General features: G+C 54.0%; 1 protein-coding gene across 1 annotated transcript in view; it reads left to right on the top strand.

Moving 5' to 3' along the window:
* Positions 1-245: 245 nt before the first annotated feature.
* Positions 246-16,096, top strand: part of fibcd1b (fibrinogen C domain containing 1b) — a 29,400-nt gene continuing 13,549 nt past the window's right edge. Inside the window, exons 1-4 of the mRNA XM_086134810.1 lie at positions 246-801; positions 11,896-12,375; positions 13,666-13,825; positions 13,914-14,050. Coding sequence (XP_085990936.1) covers positions 754-801; positions 11,896-12,375; positions 13,666-13,825; positions 13,914-14,050 — 825 coding nt within the window. The 5' untranslated portion in view covers positions 246-753. The remainder of the gene's footprint in view (positions 802-11,895; positions 12,376-13,665; positions 13,826-13,913; positions 14,051-16,096) is intronic.

The following is a 16,096-nucleotide window of genomic DNA, read 5'->3' as shown; positions in this document are numbered from 1 at the left end:
GGAAAATTGCCACATTTCAAAATGGCCTTCCTTCTTCCACGGCCAAACGACCGTGCGCCTTCTACCCCCGGAGACGCTTGCGACGTCCCAGACAGCAACGACCCCCCCCCCCCCCTTCCCCGCTCGGAGGCATCTCAGCGAACGTACGACGTGTCGAACGCATGACGACGGCCCCTCGTCATCCCGATGCTCAGGCATGGTGAGAGAGCCGTTTACTCATTCACACCTACTTAGTCTCGCTGTGCTGTGAGTGCACATAATCTGCTCGGGGGGAGGGGGGCGGGGTGGGCGTTGATTGACAGGCGGGAGGGAGCGCAGTTGCGCAGCGGAGGAGCGCTCGGCGCGGCTCGGCTCGGCTGCCTCCCTCCCTTTTGCTCGGAACCAGACCCTGCGTGGATGTTGCACAGAGGAAGGAGCTTCGCCACTGGAACATAACATTGCTTCCCCCCCCCCACCCCCGCTTTTGTTTTTTTTTCCCCCCAACACGGAGTAAAGGACTTTTTCTGTGTGGGGATCGCATGCGATTTTTTTTCCTCCCCCTCTTTCGTTTTCACAGACCACCCCCCCCAGCCCCCCCGGAATAATCCGAGGCGGCGGCGACGTCGCGTTTTGGGCAGGAGCCGAGCAGCAAGTTCCACGCGAATGGAGTAAAAGGCTGCGGGACTTGCGCGGTTCGCGTCGGTTGGATGTAATGCGCAGATTCTCCGCGGGACGCTGAGCGGCAGGGGTGGGGGGGGGGGGGGCAGAAGAAACATGGACACCTCTTCAGAACTCGAAGACGGGACTCGCCACAAGAACCAGGTGCGTCAACTTGTATCCTGAGAAATTGCCGCGCGCGCTCGGAAGTGCCGCCCTTCATTCATTCATCCGTTTTCTTTCCCCGGGCGATGGCACCCGCGCCCCCCGCTTTACTGTCGAGGTGGCCCGGCCGCATCTCGCCGCAAGCCCCGCTGCACAAAGCGACCTGCTCGGGGGAGGGGAGGGGGGCACAAAGCTCCTCGAAACACTTATGCATGAGGGGGCTTTTTAAATATTGGGGGGGGGGGGGGGGGACTAAATCATCGATGAGTTTATGATTGATTGATTTCTTATTTTAATCGCGCAACTTTACATTAAAGCCCGGCCGCATTTGGTTATTTTTCGGCCGAGCAAGTTTGCAACAAGGTCACAGTGGCGTCACGAGGGGGCGCCGGGCTGGAATTTCACCACGGCCGTGCACTTGAGCCCATTCTGAAGGCATCGCGGCCGATCGTCATCCGCGCACGGCGGCGGGTTGCCGCGAATTGAGAATTCCAGACACGCAAGCGCCGAGAATCAACAGAATTATTCATTGCTCCCCGAATCGATATCGCACGAGCCGCCGATCCCCTCGGCAAAACGCGCGCCGGCAGCGGTCGTTGCGAATCCGGACGAATCGCGCGCCGATCGGGGCGCCGACCCGGCTTGTCCGATCACGCGGCTCTGATGTCGCGCCGGTGCCGATCTTCGCCTCTAGAGGGCGCATTTTCGCCGTACTTTTAGAACCGCTGCGATTTCATGCGATTCCTCACGGAGGGCCTTTTTTGACTCATCCGTCAGAATTCACGTTTTTTCCCGCCCCAACCATTTCCCACTCGCGGTTGGAGAGCAAATGATCACGTGCAGCATTTTGGCAAGGGCTGACGACGGCTTTTGAGATGAGATCCGCCCACCTCCCGGTCAAAAGCAGAGTCGCTGCGAGTGAATGGGTGGCTTCCTGATCTGCCGTCGATTCATACGGACCCCCCCGATTAAGAGGTCATTTGTCACGTATGTCGTCGGGGCTAACCGTGATACTTCTCCAGAGGGTCACGGCAGTCTGTCTTTTTTGCACCATTGACAAAAAAGCGAGCCAGATAGTTAGCTTGATAGCTCCATATTGAAGGATGACTTTTTTTTTGGTCATGTCTGCAACACATTTTCCGCTCCATTTATTTCTTCTGGGACAGAAAAAGGGAACAAAGTGGCTAGCCATCGAGATGAAGAGCGAGCGCGAATAACTAAACGCGACTAATACGGCGAGTGGCACGACTGCGAGGATTAAAGGCAAAAACGCGTCCCGGCGCCCCCCAACGCTCGCCTCCGATCACACGGCGTTAGGGAATGCCGCCAGACGAGCCGCTTGCACTTTTCTCCTCGTTCCCCGTCTCACACACACACACACTTCTGGCATATATGGTGTCGTGACTTTATTTGATTTTGGAGGGGGGGGCTGCACAGAACGGCGCCGTTCTCTCTTGATTCAACGCCTCCCGGCTCGCGGCATATTTGATTTGCTGCCGGAGGTGCGCCGTCACCCCCGGTGCCCTTTTTCCCGCAGATGGAGACCAATTAAGAGGAAAGTCCGCCCCGAGTCTTAAATCTCCCGACTGCGGAAGGAGGCAGCTGGCGCGAGGTGGTCAGAGAGGTGGCTCATCGAGACTCAAAGAACCCAAACGTGACCGTCGCCACTGCCGCCTCGCGACACGCGAGGAGTAACGAGCATCGCGCACAACCTCGCCAATGAAATACGGTGTTCGCCCACGATCATCTTTGTTTCATTGAGCTTTTTTAAACGAAGGGTCAACGATATGGCTTTTTGGAGTTCCGATTGCAATCTTGGGCAGGAAAAAAAAAATCGGATCATTGATTAACTGTCGGATGAATGGAAAAATGACCTTTTTGAAATAACTTTTTAAAGAATAAAAGGTAACGATGTAGACCGTTGCACCGTAACAATGCAGGAGAGCTTTTGTTTTTTTTTTTTAATAAGGACGACCCTATGATATTGAAACGCTCAAATGTGTCACAATAACATCATGATCATGGATCGCATGAAACAATTTGATCGGTTCCTCGCAACTCCTTCCGTTGCGCGAGTCGGCCACCGGGGAGCGGTAGAATGCCGTTAAGAAGAGACAAATCGAGAAGACTGTCAGACCACCTCATATGAGTCATTTTTACTTGTGCACTTTGCGCGTCTGCCGGACCGATTCACGCGCCGCACTTGCTGATGCGTTGGGCTCAGGCCTTTGACATCGCTTGTTAGCACGAAGCTATACGGACGTCGATGCGGCCGTTCCGCAACAGCGACGCCGCCGCCGCGCTCAATCATTTCTCCGCTCTATTGCCGGGGTGGCCTGCATGCGCTCAGCTCGACGATTTTGTCTCAACTTAAAAAAAAAAAAAAAAGACTTCTAAAATCTAATTGCAGGAAAGGGAAAGCAGCCGGAGGATTGGGAAGACCGTGTGACACGGTGCCTCGGAGGAATGGCCCGTCCGTTGGGAAGCGATCGATGGCGCTCTGAAACAAATCCAAACTTCCTCTCCAAAGCACTAAAAGTCCTAACCCGCCTTGAAATCGATAGCACGCCCACACGGAAGCGTTTCAGGGTTACGTCCGAGTCGATCGGAACATTTTGGCGCAATAGACACAACAAAAACAAACCAAAAAAACCCCTCATTCTACCGCAGGGCTCCTCAAGAGTGCGGACCTCGAGGCCTCCAAAGAACACAATTGATCCGTTAGTAGAAGTTTCATCAACTCGCCGGTCCAAAAAGATGCCACAATTTCTCGGGCGAAAACCATCATGAATCCGAGGATTGAGTTACAGGAACTCAACTTGCCCTCTTTAGACAGGAAGCCAACCTATTTTTAGGGGAAATGTATTTTACAAAAAGAACAGAGTTCAGACTGACACCCGAAATCTCCCTTTCCGAATGTTTTGATGCCAGCGAATGAGCTCCTGTTGGGTTTGAAACTGCCGCTTCCAACAACGCAATCCATCTGCAAATACATACGACAACAAAAATACAAGAACATAACCGACACGTGAATGGAGTGACACGCAAGGCCCTAAAATTGTGTGCGTCAGTGACAGGCTAACAAATAGCATCTGCATTGTGTCGTAATCCTTTAAGCAACCGATATTTGGCAACGGAGCATTCCGCACGGAACAGGGACGGTCACTCGGCGTGGAAGGATTACTCGCTATGTCGCGTGTGTGATCATTTATTGACGCACACAGCAGGTAACAACCTAAAAGTAAACACGAATACAACAAAAACAATGTAGCTACCTTCATGCATCGCAATGTAAATAGACATGAATTCATGAACCGATCATACCTTCATCTTAACAATAATTTGATCAAGGATGATTTGATCACAACCGATTGCTTTTAGCAAGATGTAACTCAAGGCCCAGGGGCCCAGATGTGGCCCCCCACATCATTTGAAGTGGCAAATCAAAGATGAGCGCTTCCACGATGCCTGCTAAATCTGTACCAACATTTCACCATTTTTCCTATGCAATAAATCGGTGACACCTTGTCAGCATCGTTCTCGTTACCAAACGCCTCACTCCAGTTACTTCAACAATAATTGAATCGAACGTTTTAGACGGTTTCAGTCATCGCGGCGATTCTAATGTGGCCCCGCGACAAAAATGAGTTTGACACCGCCGGTCGAAACAGAACGAGAAGCCATCCGAGCGGAAGCTCACAAAAGGACTCCCAAGTCCCGGCGGTCAAACGCGCGAGCAAAGCGCCGCTACGATTAACTCGAGCCGTAACTGCAAACTCAATCATCCGTCAAACTTTCCGGTGCAGCCGGACAACCGCGAAATGACAACAAACACTCCAACAAAACAGAACTGAGCATCGACGCCGCCGCCTTCGCCGTGACACCTTTGCCCGCGTTGTTTAAACTGCCATTTGCGAACGGCCAAACCCAAAGCGCCAACGGACACGAAGCAAAGCGGACAAACAAGGCGAGCGAGCATGGTCGAATCCAAAAGGTCAAGACAAAGAAAAAGCGTAACTTATCTTCGGCGTTCCGCTGGCGACGAAGGGAGTGATTTCCTCCAGAGCCAACCTGCCATTCATTTTTTGCCATTGACGTCAAGTGAACGGTCACCTGTCAATGGCAGCCCCGCCCCTTCTTCGAGCCCCATGTAAATCCAACAATCAGTGTATCTGTCTTATACTGCCCCCCGGTGGCCGAGGCACACACTAGAAGGCACAGCAAAATCTCCATTCATTGAGGCAAAAAAAAAAAAAAAAGGAAAACAAAAGTTTCAATGACTCCTAAAATATTATCGGGTACTTTTTTTTTTTTAAGACACAATCCATTATTTCCGGTGTTGGCATTGCAAAGACTTGAATGTCCTCTTTCACTTGTCGTCCCGCAAATGAAGAGACGTGGACAAGGAGGAGGACGGCAGGCTTTTTAATGGTGAAAAAAAAAAAAGATGGCTTCAATTAACTCTGGGAAATGCCAAGAAGGACCAAGTACAAATACTTTTGTGTTTGTGTTACCGAGAAAATAAAAAGAAGCATCATGCTTGAACAAATCAGAAGCACAATGGTGAAATCGTCCGTTTTCAAATAGTGGGCCTCAAGCGACCCCGAGCTCAGCGCGATGCCACAAAAAAAAAAAAATGGAATGGGAAACGCAATAAGATGAGCAGAGGAAACGCATCATAGAGTGAAGGTCCCAGTAAAGGTCCTGCGGCAGCATCCGATAAAAGGATTGGACCAGGGGCACATGGTTATGAGGGGTCTTAGCGGGGAGGCCTTGAGCACAACCCTCGTCTCTCACATCGCTTGAAAGTGAAGCTAACTTCCAAATTGAGGAGAGGAGATGATTCTTTGATCTTTTGACTGCATTCCCCCCACCTTCCCCCCTCTTTCCTCCCCCCGCTCAAGCAGACCCTCGTCTTCTGCCTTTTGTGGTCTCCAGCTTCAATTTCCCCCGTCGCCTGATTTTTGAGGCTCGGTATTCCACTTGCCAATGAAATCGGCTCCACGTTTTCAAGGGACGCACCTGCGCGGCCGCCCGATGTGTACTCGTGCAATCGTGAGAAAGCCGCGCCTTGCTAGCAGACCATTAGCATTGTGGCTCGTGAGCTAACAGCTGCTCACTTTAGTTTACAGATGCGACGCATTGTGGGATGGCAACGTTAGCTTCAGGTTTCTTCTTTGCTTTATGTAGTTCAGTTCTGGATTTAGGAAACACACACACACGCATGCATTGCATAATTGGAATTGTTCATGTTCATTTGGGTTTCTGCAAACCCAACGATAACTAATAAGGGAATTAATTGGACTTTCAGATCCAGTGAAACATGAAAGATCAGTGTAATGGAGCGTCGGTCATGCGGCCGCGTCGGCATCGGGAGCGGAACGTGAAGACGGCTTTGCGTTTTTGCAGGTCGATTGCGGCCAAATCAGGCGGCATTACGGAGAAGACGACTTGGCCGGTACGCCCGAGCATCTGTTGATGTTTGGGAGTTCGCCGTCTGCCCCGCTGACCCCCACCCCCCCCCTCGGGTGCCCGACTGGCAGAGCGACTCCGAATGAGCCGCCTTTAGCTCTTCCGCTTTCTTTGCGGCCGCCGCTCCAAATGGAGCAATTTCCCACAGTCAAACGCCATCGCGGCTTAACAGATAGCCAATCTCGATGAACTCGCTCATCATGAGTCTTTGAGGAGCCGCGCGCGTGATCGGCGTCCAAAGCAAAGAGAAAACGTAAGCTGCGTTCCAAACGTCAGCGCCCTCCACTTCATTCGGCAGCGCCTTCGGGACACACACACACACACACAAGCAACCAGCAACCATTTTAGGGCAGTGCAATTTTTTGTTTGAAGACGGACATTTTGGCGCGGACTCTGACGACGAGCAAAAATTCTATTTGCGCCTTCACTCACGTTCACGTCAGCTGCGGCTGAAACGGGTGAGTGAAGCGCGGAGTCGCTTCGGGGAGAGAGAGAGAGAGAGGTAACAAACGAAACGGTGTGTGAAAAGACGACAAAGGCGAGGTATTTATTGCCGCCGTCTTATTAAATCGCAAAGACAAACGGGCTTGTGTCTCTCCATCCGATGTTTCTTCATCATCCAAAAATCAATCGAGGATGTTGTGTCGCGCCATTATTTCAAAGGCGCTATGGGATTGACGTCTTTTCACGAGGCGCCGCCTTCCGCGTTCCTGCCTAGCGACAAGTAAAGTGACGATGATACCCGCCAAGAATCCCCATAAACGTTTTAGAGGGCCTCTTTGATCTTTCCGCCTAGCAACACATGACCAGGACGTCAAATAAAAGCACATTTGTTGATTTGAAGACGCCGGTGCTACGAGCTAACGGCTAGAAAAACCTGCAATTTATCATTGATCATCGTAGTGCTGTTTTGGAGTCCTTTCGTGGGTTCTGATAAGCCTTCCTGTCCCTTTTCTAGTAGAAATTGGTCAGGAAATAGACTCGGATCAAATCTATTGATTTCAGTGGACGTTTGCGACCCGCTAGCTCGCGACCGCATTGTCGAGCGATTTAGATGTTGGTTGGTTGTCATCTTAAGGCAAAAAGATCATTTTGGTTTTGGCAGTTACTCGACGAGAGTGACAAGCGATCAATCTTCATTTTGATGCCGTCTTCGGGAGTCGCTTTGATTTTTCAGTCCGGGAAGTACAATGAAAGCAAATCGTTTGCCGAAATATTCCTGGACCTGCTTCCAAGCGATTAGCGACTCGTTGTTGTAGCGCCGTAGCACATTGTTGTCTGAATGGTGAGGTTCCCGCTACGTGGCCAACCACTGTTGTTTTTTCATTTCCTATAAAAACGACGGCTCCGTCGGTCCAAATTTGCAGCACGTGATACTTTTGCCGGAAGAAAAAAAATTCTCCATCATTTGCGGCGGGAGCACGAGCGCTTCTGTTTTGCACCGCCGGGCTTGTTTTTCATGAGCGGCGCTGGCAATCGTTTCTTTTTTTTCCGAGCATCTCATTCCCGACGAGCGAAAGCTCCCGCCCCCCCCCCCCCCCGGCTACGGCTGAAGACGAGCAACATATTTACTGTTTCCCTCGTTCCCTCTGCCGAGACGTCGCACTCCTCCGCCGCGGCATTGAAATTGGATATGGAAATGCGAGCCGGGCGCAGGTCGCCATTTTCCGCTGATGCCGCGCAACTCGGGCGGCGCGAGCGGGTCCTCGGAGAAAAGCGGCATCTCCGAGGCACGCCGACAAAAGCGAAACCTGGCGCGCGCCTCCGTTGAGGGGTCATCGGACGTTTCCCACTACTCCACTCCAATCCTCCAGGGGGCAGCGTATTGACAGAGAGCCTCAACACGAGAGCTCCGAATTCCCTCACTGCGGCTGCGCTTGGAAACACGCCCGAGAGAGCGCCGCTTCACTCGCGTCGCTCCTTTTGAAACGTTCCAATGTCTGGTGATCCAATTTCGTCTTCATGTTGCATTTCAAAAGTGACATTGATGAAGTGTTTGGGAGGGTGGCAACCACGTGGGGCTTGGAGGGGTTTTTTTTGGGCACATCGCCGCTTGATAGAGGCGGCATAAATATTCCACGTGCGGTCAAGTCAGCGTTTAAACGAAGGCCTTTACTCTCGTTTCCAAGCGAGCAGCCCGGACGTTTGCGTCGAAAATCATACGCCGCCCCCTCAAAACACATCCACGCGCTCTCTCTTGGGCCATTTGTCTGCGTGCCGTGCCTAATGCGTGAAGACGCCGGGGGTGGGGAGACGAAAATCAGCCGGCCACCGTCGTCGGCCACGACGATGCGCGCACGAGAATGTCAAGAGCGAGTCATCGGCGCGGTGTAACGGCTGACAAATTGATCCTTGGACTTGACGAATGCTCCGTTGCTGTTGGAATCATCCCTCTCTGTTAGACGGTATTAGCCCGGGAAAAAACAAAACAAACTTCCTCTCGCCGGGGACGTGCGCAGCCGGCGGCGGCGGGCCAAGCCTTCGGTGATGTGTTAACATAAGAAATCAATCGGGCCCGCACACCTCCCGCGGCCCGTCGCCCGCTATTGATTGATCGCCGGCGCGCCGGAGATGAAGAGCGACTCTCGCGGCGTCGCCGTGCCCGAGTGACAGACACACCCGGAGATGATAAGGAAACGCGCGGCCCCCGAAAAGAGACGGCAAGTCTGCCGTTTCACTTCGGGGTCGTCCGGCAAAGGCCAAACTACGCCGCAGTTATTTGACGACAATTTGAAGCCCCCGCAGCCACTTTGACTTCGCCGCACTGACTTTGGTCCGATAAAACGGCCACGTTTATAGAACGCCTCGGGTACATTAGCGCTGCGTGTCGGTGGCCATATGTGGCTTAGCGGAAGGCTACGGGGTCTCTCACAGCAGGAGGCGGGAGGATCGGGGAGGGGGGGGGGGGTCGCGAGTCTGATTGAAGGGGTTAAAGAGGAGATTAAAGCAATAATGTGCCGGGATAATCCCCGCAGCACTCGAAGAGGAAGGACAAAACCGTCTCCGGAGCGGCCAGATTTACGTCAACGCGTGTCGCCGCGGCAACAGATGACTCGGAACGGTGATCCCGGCATATGGGCCTCGTCGCAATTAGAAGACGGCCGTCAGCCGGGTCGCGGCTCGGAGTTTTGCGGTCGGGGTCACGCGTTCGCACGCCATCGTCAAACGATTGAGCGCCGTGCCGCGCGATCCCGCGATGGCCAAATGGAAATTCAAAGACGGAGCGACGGCGAGAGACACGCGCATTTGCACATACGCCCATGAATTTATCATGGAGTCCGGTTCACCCCCGGGAGATGCGATGACAAGGTGCAAAGTGGTTTATCCCACCAAATGTTCCACTCGGAGGCCCTCTGGGGTCCTTCCAAGTGCTACTCGGCTCTTATCGGGATGAGAAATGGGCTCCCCGCTCCAACGGCTTCAAAGCGGACCATCGGAGCCTCCGGTCCTCCGTCGGGATCGGGTCGGATGGCGTCTTGAAAAGACAAACGTGGCGACACTTCCCGGGACTCGTTCAAGCTCCGTCTTGAGCATCGTTGAACGACATTAGCGCCAACTTGGAAAAAAGCAACGAGAAGTTGTGCAAGCCTTTGGTGTGGGGTGGGCTCAAATTTGACCTGGGGCCATATCGACAAAGGTTCCTCCTCTTCTGGGGCGCCCGGGAAATGTGCCGAGCGGGGAGATGGCCCCCCCCCCCCCTCCGCTGGCACTGCGGGGAAAAAAAAAATCTCCTGACATTCTCGGCGAGTCTTAATTGCCGCTTTGAAAGCTGGGCTCGGCCTTTTCACACACTAAACAAAGCCCACTTTCAAGCAGGGCTCCCGCTATCTCCGAGCTGCCCCGATTTAAGTGGCTTTATCTCGTAACTCCAGAAGAGCCGCGCATCAGAAAAAGGCACTAAGTGGTTCCCGGTATGTCTTGCTTTAAAAAAAAATCAAATCCAGCCAGCTTTCGACTGGCCATCGATGGCAAATTTGACTGCCTTTCTCAAAAGCCAGTTACTTTATCGTTTTCTCTTGATGGACGCAAGCGTCCAAAATGTCCCGTACCGACCTTTAAACGATCGCCAGTTTGTCGATGTTAAACCAGACCGGCGTGCCGGCGGCTTCGATTGGCATTTAGCGGTTTGATCTTAAATGACCGGTGTCCCATTCTATTTGCTTGCTTGGCCCGCCCATGTTCGCGATATGCCCATATTCGAATTGCATGATTGTTTTCCTTCAATATTGCGAGGTCATGCAAGGTCTTCCTCGCATGTATTTTTCAAACGAGCACGAGCAATAAATTCATCGATGTGATCTTTTTTTTTTTCTTTGCATGCATAAATGTTTTGCGATGAGGCTAGCGGGAGCATTGCGCAAGCACAAAGGCAAATTGATACGGTCGCGCGGATTAAAGTAAGGAACCCATCAAGTCGTCGAGTCAGCAAAATCACTTGGGAGTTGAAACCCAACGGTCAGGCCGTGTTGCGGCAAAAAAAAAAAAAAAAAAAGTTGGCTTCCGACTTTTGGGGCCCTGAGACGACCCACGATCCGACGAAGCGAGACTTCCCCTCAGGCCGGGACAAACACGGGCCACTTAGCACCCGATAGTGCTCTGGCGGTCATGCCACGCGCACACAAACACGGGAGTGGGAGTAAAAGAGCGGACAGCATATTTGTTGCGTGCCACCCGCATCAAAATTGGATCTCCTTGCCGGCCAAGGTCACAACGTCAACGAGTCTTCACACTAACTCTGGCGTACGAATCCCCACACAAGAAAAAAAAAGACAAATAACGCGCCCACGGCGGCGCAAGCGCCCTCGTGCCTTTTTCGCGGCAATCTGTAAGGCTTTCCGGTCAGGACAAGTCAAATGCATTTGTGTGGCCCGACGTCGTATTTAATGTCTCAAACGGCAGCCCCCCCCCCCCCCAAATATGGAGGAAAACAAATTCTCCAACCTTCGTTTCACTTCAACCCGATGAGCGTACGCTTTGTAGCAGCAGCCGGCTCCACGCGGCCTAAATGTGAAGCCATTCCCAAAAAAAAAAAAACGGTGATGCAAAGAGTAAATGTGAGTTCACAAGTGACATTTGAATGCACGCAAGCGCCGCCGCGTTATGCGATGAGTCGGCCCGCCGGTTAACTTATGCAAAGCCTCCCCGGCCGGCCCGCACTCCGTCGGCTTAGCGAACGGCGGGATTAAACGCACCTTGAGAACGTCGACCCGATGGCGGGCGCGCGCGCGCACTCGCTTCAAGTCCGAGGACGACGCGGAAAAAGAAATGCCGGCGTTTTTGCACTCGTTTGGGCCCTCGAGGATTTGCGCGCAAAACACCGCTCGCTCATTCGAAAAGGACGCACGTACGCGTTCGGTCGCGGCCGCGCCGGAGCCTCGGCATTACTCTTTTTCTTTTTTTTTTTCATGGCGGAGAAGAGAGGATGCCCCCGATGCGAGCATTTTATTTTTTTTTCCATGAGGTGTAAGTCCTCTGCGGCGAAGGAGGCGAGATGCGTTCGGTATCGCGGGATAATGTCAAATAACAAGGGCTGGCTTTTCAACGGGTCCTTTGGAGTTGGGATCGCTCCGTTTTCCTCGGGCCCGTTAACCCGGCGTCTGCGTCTCCCCCCCCCCCCGACAGCGGATGAGCTGCAGCTACCTGCTGTGCACCGTCCTGCTCTTCGCCGCCGTCCTGCTGGCCGTCACGGTGACGGGCGCCATCCTCTTCATGAACCACAAGCAGGCGCCGCCCGCGTCGGACGGCGCGCCGCACGTCTCCACCAACCAGGACGAGGCCAACGCCCTGGTGACGGTGGAGCGCGGCGACGGCTCCCGCGTCAACATCTTCATCGACCCCAACTGCCCCGACTACGGCGGCGACTTTTTGCGTTTGGAGGGCGCGCAGACCTCGCTGCTGCGCTCGCTCGCCGGCCACGACTCGGACCTCAAGTCGCTGAAAGGGCAGGACCGGGCGCTGCTGGTCGGCCTGGCCGAGGAGGTGGCCAAGCTCTCCGCCCACGCCGGCCAGATGAAGACGGACTACGAGTCCCTGCGCCGGGGACAGGGAAGCCTGGGCCAAGACCTCGACGCGCTGCGGTCGGAGCAGGCGCGCCTCATCCAGGTAGGGAGGAGGAAGCGCGGAGTCGCGCCGGAGACGTTGAGCGGGCCCGACGCCGGGTCCTCTGAGGCCAACGTAATGAGAAAGAAAAGCTCGTCGCCGCCGGCGCAATTAACTTTGAAAGCTCCGGCAAATAACGGCGGATGATGATAATTGGATCATTGGCGGATAAGCGTCAAAGTCACGTCGGCGACGAAATCCCCGCTCGATTAAGCAAACGGGCAGCTGGCGAGATTTAGGACAAAAAAAGAATACGCGCTCACGACTCCGGAACGTCAAGCGCGATACTTCCGCGTACGTACGAGTACGCGGCCGTCCGTCCGTCCCCCCGAAGCCGCGGCGCGGAACGCCGCGACAAGCGTGAGAAGTCGCAAAATCTGCACCCGATGTTCCGAGTGAACGACAATCAAGTGTAAGAACAAAGAAAATCACTCCGCGACTTTTCAAAGTTGATCGCACGCGATTCCTCCAACCTGCCATTGAATTCTCCTTCAATTCTGCCGTGTTCAGGAACTAAAAACCAACGACGGAGTCTTTGAGTTAATGGGCCGCTAAATCGCCGATCAGAATTTTCTTTGAGCAAACTGGAATCTGCAGCGGCAGAACCCCCCCCCCCCCTCCCAAAACAAGCCACGAGTGGGGTTATTCCGAGCCGAAAAGCCACGCCGCTACCTTCTTTTGACCGGCAGCCCGAACGTTACGCTGGCATTTGATAACGATAACGAGCGTTTGATGATGAGCGAATCTGCTGACTTTGCCCGCCGGCCGCTAACGAGAGCTAATTACATCAGCGTCCTAATTGATGAGCCGCCGCCGCGCCGCACTTCATGACCGGGGCCCGACGACGCTTTGCCTTGCCGCGGACGTGACCGTTCATCGGAAGGAAAGGAGGGGGGGGGGGGGGCATCCTTTGTCCAATACGGCAACCCACATTTGTCACTAACCAACTGCCATAAAGACCGACCCTGAGTTTCGAACGCTATCCTGAAAAATGAATAGCCTTGCACGGTCGCCGCCCCCCCATGACTTTGATTGTGAAAATCCTATTTTTCACCACAGAATCTGTGGACATTTCACACCCCCACTCGCTTCGTTTTCAAGGTAGCATTCGAAACTCGGGGTCGGTCGTTCAAGCGTCAAGTGGAAGCGTTACGTTCCGGAAGATCGCTTTGGCAAACGTCAAAGGGGGGCGACCCCTTTTGGCATTTCGCGGCGGTTGGAAAAGCGAACTCAAAGAGCCTCGGCGTCCCGCTCGCCCGAAAACGAGCCGTTGTTTTTTGCGGTTTTGCGCAGCTGCTGTCGGACAGCCAGGTGAACATGGTGAAGGTGGTCAACTCGGTGAGCGACGCGCTCAGCGCCATGCAGAAGGAGAACGCCGGCCTGAAGGCGCGCGCCAAGGCCGACCTGCAGAGGGCGCCGGCGAGGGCCGGCCGCTTCAAAGGCTGCGCCAACGGTGAGGCCGCCGCCGCCGCCGCCTTTTTTTTCCTCCCCGCTTTGATCTCGGCTTTTGTCGACTGTCAATTTTTGTGACCCGCGGGCAGGCTCGCGTCCGCGCGATTGCGCCGACCTGTACGCCGGCGGCCGGCGGGAGGACGGCATCTACTCCGTGTTCCCCATCCACCATCCCGGCGGCTTTCAGGTCTACTGCGACATGACCACCGACGGAGGCGGCTGGACGGTGAGTCGCGCCGGACGCGAGCGAGGCCTTTGCCGACGTGCCATTTTGAAAACGTGTTTTCCAAGCATGTTATTTGCGCTCAAGTGGAGGAGTCCTCCTTTCTTTGCCGTTTTTGGACTCTGTCCAAAAGCCCAAATTGCGAAGGGTGTTGAAATGTTTCCTTGCTGCTTGTGAACTTGGCAATAATAATTGCTTCCTTTCATGTCCGCCAACTGGTGCGCTTGGAGGGAAGAAAGGATTTTACGGCAGGGCGGCATTTCCATTTTAATAAAGCTCGCGCCCGCTTTTGTCATCCCGCCGTTTGAAGGATACGGGAAGACCTCGGAGGATGGAAGCCTTTTTGGGCCCGGGGGGGGGGGGGGGGGGGGGGATCATTTGGGGGGCCAAACGCCCGCTTGCAATGGAAAATGACCGAGTGATCCGTTTTCGACCAACTGTTAACTTGGTTGTTGTTCGGGTTTTGTTTTTTTTGTTTTTTCCAAGCCCAATTTTGGGAGAAAACAGGGACGTCCAGTCGGCAGTTTTCATGAAAGAAAATGGTTGGCTTCCAACAAAAATGAACGTCCAGGTGGTTCGGCACCTGCGGATTCACCTTTTTTCGAACTTTCTGTGGGGTTAGCCAACATGGTGCCTTTGTGGCTTTCCGCCAATCGCGGGGCTCCACTGCACCGCTTTGGCGTCATCATGTGGCATTTTGTCGCCGAGGAACTAAGCTGAGGTGAGTTTATCGGCTCCGCCTCTACGCTTGGCTGCGGTTTGAAAAGTTTTTCTTTTGTCTTGATGCGCCCCGCTTAGCCTGCCGCTCCTACAAGAGGTCTTAAAGGTTAGGGCTGACGAGAGACATCGTCGATGAGACCTTTTCGGCGGGTTAGGGCCGAAGAACAGGAAGGAAACGTGCCAATTTGCACCGCGGGTGCGTTAGCGGCAAAGCGGCGAGGTTCTTGTCCTTTTTCCTTACGAAAAGTTCCCAAAAGATGTTGCACTTTTTTTTCAGAGCGATAGCGTTTTGCCTCGAGTATCAGCGGCCGGTATCGGCCTCCTTTACAGACGTCCGGTAGCTGAAAAAGCGCTATTGGGAGTTGGGAACTGATAAGGATTGAGCTATTCCAATTCTATGATCAAGGATGCTTATTGATGCGATTCTCCTTCGATATCTTTTGCTTCGGACAAAAGATACAGCCTCCGTGCGATGGAAACTGTCAAGAATAAGAGCCACTCGACATACCAACGGCCTTCCGTTTCTGACGATTGCGACTGTAGAACAAACTCCCCAGTTTGCCGTCTGTCATTTGTTTGTTTGTTCACCCCATCCCCCGCCTGCGGCGACGGGACAACCGCTGAGCGGCCGTCACTCGGAAAGCGTCGGCGTGACAGCAAATTTGCCAGACGGGCAAGGTCGCGACCTCCCAATCATCGCATAAAGCGAAAACTGTCAGAGTGACGCATCGCTCGGCGCGGCGCGACGGGACGGAGCGGCGTCGCCGGCCCGTCAGTCATTTTGCGCTTCTTCCCCGGGGGAAAGAAAAAAAAAAAAGAAAGTGAAGCACAGAGGCTCCGCGACACCTTTTGCGGGTCTCGTTAACAGGATTTGGAGTTGCGATAGTGGCGGCTGATCCCGCCCGGCGCGCCGAGCCGATTGCCGCGGCGCTTGCGCCTCATTAGCAGATCAACGCGGCGCCGAGGCGAGGACGGGTCCGGTCGCCGGCTTAGCGGTCTGCCGCTCGCTCTCTTTGGGGATGAACTTAAAATAAGGCGGGAGACTCGGGCCGCGGCCGCATTAGAACGCGGATGCGACGGCAACCGTAGAACAGGAAGTGGCAAAGCGGAAGTGAAACGTGTCCCCCGAAAGGCGGCGACGAGCGCGGGAGAGGAAACGGAAGCCAGCGCGTCCTTTGAAAGCGCAAGATGGGACGACGAGCGCGGAAGGGCGACTTTGGGGAAATGGCCAAATACTAAAAGATGCATCGGCGACGGCGGGGCAAAGCTTTTTCCGCGCGGGCTAACGTCCCCGATTGCGACTCGCGTTAAAAGGCGTACGCTGTAAAA

Source organism: Hippocampus guttulatus, chromosome 17, assembly GCF_054856545.1.
Source record: "Hippocampus guttulatus isolate MCC_2025c chromosome 17, RoL_Hgut_1.0, whole genome shotgun sequence".
Taxonomy (NCBI): domain Eukaryota; kingdom Metazoa; phylum Chordata; class Actinopteri; order Syngnathiformes; family Syngnathidae; genus Hippocampus; species Hippocampus guttulatus.
The sequence above is the reverse complement of the archived record's forward strand: the minus strand, read 5'-3'. Positions and strand labels throughout refer to the sequence as shown.